General features: G+C 47.7%; 1 protein-coding gene across 1 annotated transcript; it reads right to left on the bottom strand.

The window, feature by feature from the left end:
• Positions 1 to 3,436: 3,436 nt before the first annotated feature.
• Positions 3,437 to 7,950, bottom strand: LOC119406763 (zinc finger protein 182). Its single transcript, XM_037673494.1, has 2 exons — positions 7,480 to 7,950; positions 3,437 to 3,502 (listed from the first exon to the last, which is right to left on the bottom strand). The coding sequence occupies exons 1-2, from the start codon at positions 7,948 to 7,950 to the stop codon at positions 3,437 to 3,439; spliced, it is 537 nt and encodes a 178-aa protein (XP_037529422.1).
• Between the last annotated feature and the right edge of the window lie 229 nt (positions 7,951 to 8,179).

The raw sequence follows: 8,179 nt of genomic DNA, 5'->3' as shown, positions 1-8,179 counted from the left end.
AAGTAAATGAATGTTTACTGTACATTGATATAAGAGTTTGTACAATGTATATTGATATTTGGCAGCTAATGGCGCCGTTTAACGTGTATGCACCCACTTTGATGATTGGTGGAACATCTCCATCCCGACGACTAACGTCCATGTTAAATGATTAAACAAACCCTTGTGGTAGCTGTAGTAGTTAACGGTGAAAGCGTAATTAGAGAACGAGCTGATAGCCAGAAGAGCGTCGCATATTGGACGCGGAACTTGGTCGCCATCCCGCGGCATGGTAAAATGTGATTGAACACGCTTCCATATTGCTAGCGAACACACACAAAGGACGACATAGGAGGAGACAGGACCACCGCTAGACTTCAACTGATTGTTTAATCGACATGAAGGACACAATACATTTCTTTGCGCACGCGCAGGTGCCACGTCACAGACAAAGTTTATCCACCGAGCAAAAAGAAAAAGAAATTCTTCGCCGCCTATCGATACCGCCAGTTCGCACGTGGTTTCTTCTTACACAGATAGTCCAGTTCTCTTTTCGACAACGCGATGGACGGAGTGCTGACACATGTGTCACCCGCCTTGTGAATTTCGACAGCCTCTACTATTTCCCTCTTTCTCTGTTCCCCGCCAACGTACATCACAGAAGTGGCGTCATATGCTGGGGTACAACCCTCGCACTTCTTGCAGTGCATCGCCAATAAACCACCCCCTGCAAGCGATCGAACAGCCGTGCGATGCTCCCTGAGCCTTTCATTGACGCATCTGCCCGTCTGGCCAATATACACCTTGCCACAAGCAAGTGGAAGTGTGTAGACGACTCCCGTCTTACAAGCTGTGAACTTTGATTGGTGTTTCTTAGCACACCGCGGCTTCTCAGGTTCCGTCACAGCAGAACAGAGCCCAGCCAGCTTGTGAGGAGCCGTGAACAAGACACCAAGACCGCAATTTCGCGCCACTTTTTTGAGCCGGTGGGAAACTCCGTGAATGTACGGGATTGAAACCCGTAGCATGCGTTTGTCAGAGTCCACCTTGGCCGCATTCCCTCTAAAGCTAGCTTTTAGCTCCCTCAAGAGCGCTTCAGCAACCGAGATCACGGTTTGACGAGGGTAATCCGCCTTATGAAGACGTGCAAGTTGACCACTCAAACTTGCCTGAACATTGTGCGGACAGGACTTCTGCAGGGCTGCACGCAGGCTATTCGTCACTATTCCACGCTTCACCAGCTTCGAATGGGCTGATGCGTAATTAAGGATCTCTTTTTTGGAACGTGGCTTGTACATCCAGCATATGCGCACGTCCGTGAAGCAGATAGATAATTCTAAAAACTGAATAGTGCCATTGACAGGCATTTCATGAGTGAAACGCAGCCCCCCCGCACACGCCTTAAAAATATCTAAAATGCTAAAAACAGAGCTTTCACTATTCCGTAAGTTGTCAAGATTAAGAATTAAAAGAAAGTCATCTACGTATCTAAAACACCGGACCACACTTTTATCAAGTCGCTCAGCAATACGCTTATCACACTGTGCTAAATAAATTTCACTAAGAACGGGGGCTAAACAGGACCCTATGCAGATTCCATTACTTTGGATAAAGCATTCTTCTCGGAAGCGCACAACGGTTGCCGTAAGATAAAAAGAAAGTAGTTCTAAAAAGTTATCAATTGACATGCCACAGGCATTTTGAAAATCAACAGCACCCCCGTTTTCAACGTGATCACGAACTGCCTCTAAAAGGCGGTCCTGCGGAATACTATAAAATAAATCTTCTACATCAATGGAAAATGCAAAGTTTCCGTGTGGTTCTTCGTGTTGCTCAGTTAAAAAGTCTACAATATCCTTAGAATTCCTCACACCAAACGGATCCGTCACACTGAGTAGCTTCAGTTGTTTCTGCAGGAACCTAGAGAGAACACCTTGCCATGACCCCTGCTCGGACACTATAGCACGAAAAGGTATATTTTCCTTGTGTGTGTTTGCCGAAAAAAATATTCTCAAGCTGTCTTCATCTGCAGCATTAATCTGTTTCCTCAAAGACGGTTTGTTTAAATCTTCACACATCGACAGGCATTCTTTCCTCACCTTAGCTAAGCGTCCTTTAGAAGGAACAAAATTCTTACTAATAGCTTCTTTCGCTTTTTCCAGGTACATGTCGTTCGGTACAACCACAAAGCCCCCTTCTTTGTCAGCTGTTAACAAAGCATAATTTTTCATCTTTAGATACTCGATGGTGCTACGCACCGACAGTTCAGAAGAATGGCCACTCACCGCCCTTGCCAATACGCAGTCTAGGCCCTCAGAGATACACCGCTGTTTCTCGTCAGGCTCAGCTCTATCAGCTATTTTTCTAACCATAGACACAAGACTTGCAGGCTCTTTCTTTGGCTCTACACAGAACTAAGGACCACATCTCAATACATTTTCAACAAAATCTGGCAGTGGCTCTTTCATCAAAGAAGTCACCCCTCCTTTAGTGTCATCACAGCGCACCTTTTGTTTCTTCCAGTACAGTAGAACAGGGAGACACTGCTTCAAAAGGAACTCGGTGCACGTTGCTGCTTCGCGAAACCAGCTCCGCGCCAAGGCAGCTCTTGTAGACGGACAGTCCGAACGAGACGCCGCGTACGCACTCAAACACACCTGGTGGAACCGGATGTGCCTCCAGAGTTCAGACCGTAGCATCTTTATCATCCTTCTTGCATGAGCAGCGGACGGCTGGTAGGGCAGAAAGAGCCGTTGTACCTCCATCGGTACGAAACCATTCTTCAGGGCGAACGACAAAATCCTTGTCCGGCAGGTAGCGACGGCAATGAAGTTGATATACGTAATTGAAGGATGAGAACACAGATACGGTGACAAGACAGGGCCCAAGGAACTAGACAGATAACTCGTTAATGCATTAAGCTGGGCTAGTTGGTATTGATTGTATGCTTCCATATTGCTAGCGAACACACACAAAGGACGACATAGAAGGAGACAGGACCACCGCTAGACTTCAACTGATTGTTTAATCGACATGAAGGACACAATACATTTCTTTGCGCACGCGCAGGTGCCACGTCACAGACAAAGTTTATCCACCGAGCAAAAAGAAAAAGAAATTCTTCGCCGCCTATCGATACCGCCAGTTCGCACGTGGTTTCTTCTTACACAGATAGTCCAGTTCTCTTTTCGACAACGCGATGGACGGAGTGCTGACACATGTGCAACCGAGATCACGGTTTGACGAGGGTAATCCGCCTTATGAAGACGTGCAAGTTGACCACTCAAACTTGAGTGGTCAACTTGAGCGCTCTTGAGGGAGCTAAAAGCTAGCTTTAGAGGGAATGCGGCCAAGGTGGACTCTGACACACGCATGCTACGGGTTTCAATCCCGTACATTCACGGAGTTTCCCACCGGCTCAAAAAAGTGGCGCGAAATTGCGGTCTTGGTGTCTTGTTCACGGCTCCTCACAAGCTGGCTGGGCTCTGTTCTGCTGTGACGGAACCTGAGAAGCCGCGGTGTGCTAAGAAACACCAATCAAAGTTCACAGCTTGTAAGACGGGAGTCGTCTACACACTTCCACTTGCTTGTGGCAAGGTGTATATTGGCCAGACGGGCAGATGCGTCAATGAAAGGCTCAGGGAGCATCGCACGGCTGTTCGATCGCTTGCAGGGGGTGGTTTATTGGCGATGCACTGCAAGAAGTGCGAGGGTTGTACCCCAGCATATGACGCCACTTCTGTGATGTACGTTGGCGGGGAACAGAGAAAGAGGGAAATAGTAGAGGCTGTCGAAATTCACAAGGCGGGTGACACATGTGTCAGCACTCCGTCCATCGCGTTGTCGAAAAGAGAACTGGACTATCTGTGTAAGAAGAAACCACGTGCGAACTGGCGGTATCGATAGGCGGCGAAGAATTTCTTTTTCTTTTTGCTCGGTGGATAAACTTTGTCTGTGACGTGGCACCTGCGCGTGCGCAAAGAAATGTATTGTGTCCTTCATGTCGATTAAACAATCAGTTGAAGTCTAGCGGTGGTCCTGTCTCCTTCTATGTCGTCCTTTGTGTGTGTTCGCTAGCAATATGGAAGCATACAATCAATACCAACTAGCCCAGCTTAATGCATTAACGTGATTGAACACACACGGCCGGACTAGAGGGAAACGCAGAGCGCGTCGTGCCGCCCCGGTAGCCCGGCTCAGCCCAGCCGCGATTTTTCTCGGGGCGAGCGCGTGAGCATGGAACGCGGTGTTACAGCCAGGTGAGGCAGGCGCGCGTCGCAGAGCTATTGTTGGTTTGTATTAGCGTGATGCTGAGCGAGGCCGACGCTTTTACGACGCTTGGGCAAAGGTCGCCACCTCGCGGTGTGTTAAGGCATTGACAAAATTCAACTTCTATTGAAAACGCGCCGAATGTGACGGACGCGTAACGCGTTGCAGGTGCTTGTCGCGGAGGCCACAGCAATGACGAATTACTTTACCTTACCACTCCCAGAGGTCAACACCACCCAGCGTGCCTTGATGCGCGTTTTGTTGCGCGTTTTGTCCAGGGTGGCGCACGCATCGAGGCACACTAGCCTATCGGGAGAGTGGTAGATGTAAAAGGCGCGTCCGTAAAGCCTCCAGAGTCTGTGACCATGGCGCAGCGGAGAGCGTGCCCGGCATCTGTTGTTGCGGACGAGCGGTCGTGGGTTCGATGCCCGTTGACGGTACCTTTTTTTCTTTGCCATCTGATTGTGGATATTTTTTCGACGTCATTTCCGTGACGGAAATATGTCACTGAAGTATTGGTGTACCCTGGCATAAGACAATTTCGTGTTAAAATATTTAACCTTTAGAAATTGTAAATTTTGCTTTACAACAATAGTTTACATAGCTGCTTGCAATGTAAAGAAACTTCAACTTGTGTAAAGATCTAACAATTCTAAATACTCGATGTTTTGTGCGAAATATGGATACTGCCAGAAAATAAAGAAAAATGCTTGAAAGTAACAAAGAGCCATACATCAAAACACAGTTCATATTGCATGAAACCAGGTTAAATTGAATGAGATCTGCCGTAAACCTCTACATAACGCTTCCTTTCAGTAGCCAATATATTTTTAATCGCCAACCGCTATTGTTGCCTCTCGCAGTCACTGATGTATCAGTTTTCATATGAGCGCGGACTCTTTTCTGGATGATGACGTTGAGCTCGAGCTTCGACTGTCTCGCGACCAGACAGTCTGTTCTTCTTTGTTCAGCAAAGTTGTCCAGAAGAACAAGCTTTTGAGGCGGCAGTGCTCCACGCTATTCAAAAAAAATTTCATTCCCGAGAGAGTACCCGTGTGACTTAAACAACCCATAGAGAGGCTCGACACAAGCGATGGAAGAGCTCTTCTTTTTCCCCGAACAATGAAACAGGAAGGAGCTCCGCCGATAAATTTAAGGATTGCTTAATTAAACTTTTCAAGTCAACTGCAATGTCAGTCGACTATGAGGCGCCAAGGCTTCTAGAGACGGTCGTATGAAAACAGGCGCCAAGCGTGTAAATTGGCAGTTTGACATCCAGTGCGGTAGAACCAAATACCTTTTCAGCAGTTTTGCACTTGAAGTGTGCCTTAATATTTTGATAAATAGCAGCAGTACATCCTAACAAATGACGAAAAATATTTTTTTTTCAAAGGGGCCCGCATCTCCCCTTGTATAAAAATCTTTCCATTCATAGGGTACTATGTTTCATAAGTACCCCTGAATTACCTTCAATCGCAGTACGAGTGCGTTGCGGCGTGGTCTGTAAAAATAGGCTCTTGGGGAGCGGGGCTGCCCCCCTAACAAGTGACGGGGAAAGACGACGTCTTGTTGTTGTTAGTGGTTGCGAAGGAAGAAGAAAAAAAGCACTTAATTCTGCAACCCACGACAACTTCCGTGTCGCGTGTCGAGCAAAGGGGATACAATGCTGGGGAGCGTGTGCGAGAGCGAAGGGGCATACAATGCCTCAATAAGTCTCCCTCGCCACTTGCGTGGGCAACACGTCGCGCGCGCAGGTTTACTATTTAGCCTCTGTGGCGGCATATGGTGGCAACTTCCTCAACTACGTCAATGTCCCCAATTCCTGGCCATGCTTTTTATGTTTCATCTAATAAACCTTTCAGTTGCGAGTAAGCGCTCGTTGTCTCGTTCGTCGTCTGTGTTTTAGGGGCGAAGCTCCTTAAGGCGGCACCCGTTCGTCCCTCGTAGTCGTAGTCGTAGTAGTCGTAGTGCGTAACCAGTCTTACGCTTTGACCTCCAAGGTGGTGCCGGTGGGAGATTTTTCCTGTGCGTTGTTGAACAATAAAAAATTCGCAGCCTGCGCGTTAACTAAAAGCCGAATTCTTCTGTCTCTCATTCCCCATTAGCAGCCATTGGCATGTTCCAGTAGGAAACGTTAGTAGAAGTAGAAGTGTAAGTGTTAGCTAAAAGCCGACTTCTTCTGTCTCTCATTCCCATTAGCAGCCATTGTTTACCTCCAAGGTAGTGCCTGGTGAGATTTCTCCTGTGCGTGATTAAACAATAAAAATTTTGTTCAAAACGCCGTTGATTGATGAAATAAACCAACGAAAGACGCCAGATGTTTTGTAAAAGCAAAACGAAAGAACGCCAGATGTTTCTAAAGCAAAACGAAAAGACGCCAGCTGCTTAACGAAAGACGCCAGATGTTTTCTAAAGCAATGGTTTTCTAAGCAATGAAAATTCACAGCGCACATGTAAAATTAAAGTGAGCTGCAAGTCGTCATAACTCATCGAACCTTTAGTATAAACGCGCCCGATCTCACGTGGGTGATGATGTACTGGGCAGAATTCACGGAAGATTCACGGTTTACCGATGAACCTCCGCAGCTTCGCCCACTCATCATCATTCACTCCGTGGATATGCTGTGATTTTTTTGCGCTGCTTTAACCTTAATGGAACCTTACCAACTAGCCCAATTGTCGACCTTGCTGGGGTTTTACGTTCACTAACAACGATATGATTATGAGGGACGCGGTAGTGGAGGGCTCGGGAAATTGCGACCATCGGGTGTTCGTGCACTGACATCGCACAGGACACGGGCCTCTACCAATGCGCCTCAACCAAAATGTGACCGCCGCGGCCAGGATCGAACCAGCGGCCTTCTGGTCAGCACCCGAGTAGCGTAACCAATGAACCATCGTGGCGGACAAGCTATGTTTGCTTGGGGATGTCATTGAATTGCCGTTATGTGATGTTTTGCCTGCAAGTTGAGTAGTCGTATAATGTGTTTATGGTCGTATAATATGCGTGTAATATGCGTACAATAGAAAAAATAGAAGTAATAAGCAACGCAGGGCCCCTTATGCGTTCGTCTCAGATGACTCGAAATGTGATGTAGTGTGGTCATCATGATCATCATGAATATGATGATGATGGTGGCTTTTCGTCTCATTCGTGTTGAGGATGAGTACACCGATGGTCGCTTGTCCCGTTTGATGAGGCAAATAAGGCCGTAATAAATATTAGCTTACCCCAATACCCGCGTAGACAGCGAATGCCTTGTTGCGGTGATCGGATCTGAACACTCGCTCTCCGCTTTGCCGACGACGGAGCACAATGTCGTGCTTGGTGCAGTTGCCCTGGAAGCACACGCTGCACGTCATGGTTTTTCCACTGCTGTGCCTCTTCACGTGGTCAATGAGATACGCCTTGGTCGCGAAGGCCGAGTGACATAGCGCGCACTTGAAAGGCTTATCTTCCATGTGGATGCGCACATGGACAGCCAGCGTGTTTCGGTTAGGACACATCCTCTCGCAGTGCGGGCAGCAGTACCATAGCTGTGGCTCCCGAGTGGAGATCGAGCTTACCACAGCCACGGGGCCAGGGTTGGCACGAGGCAAGACTAATGGAGACTGCGCAGACGTTGTTGAGGCCACACTCTCCGGAAGAGCAACCGAGGGCTCACAGCTGAGCGCACCAGAGGCACCGTCTTTTGCTGCCATTTCAATCGCCGAGTATAGCGGGGCTTCTAAGTGTTCGTAGGTTCTTGTGAGGGAGCTAGAATGTACGCACACGTCTCTTTGGTAGATTATCGTACAAGTCCTGAGCCAGGTAGCCCTTTACGTCGCTCCTGGCTTTTGCAGGGTCAACCTGTTGGGTTCAGTTTCAGATTAGATTCAGTTTAATTCATTCAAACAATAAATCACAATAAATTATATGCAGACAAGGGTC

This window comes from Rhipicephalus sanguineus, chromosome 10 (assembly GCF_013339695.2).
Source record: "Rhipicephalus sanguineus isolate Rsan-2018 chromosome 10, BIME_Rsan_1.4, whole genome shotgun sequence".
NCBI classification, from domain to species: domain Eukaryota; kingdom Metazoa; phylum Arthropoda; class Arachnida; order Ixodida; family Ixodidae; genus Rhipicephalus; species Rhipicephalus sanguineus.
This window is presented reverse-complemented; position numbering and strand designations above follow the sequence as displayed.

Bases quoted from the DNA above. Each gene is read 5' to 3' on its own strand.
- LOC119406763 (XM_037673494.1), bottom strand. From the start codon at position 7,950: ATGGCAGCAAAAGACGGTGCCTCTGGTGCGCTCAGCTGTGAGCCCTCG. The intron at 3,503-7,479 runs GTAAGCTAATAT...GGTGTTTCTTAG, and splicing joins CTGTCTACGCGGGTATTGGG to CACACCGCGGCTTCTCAGGT.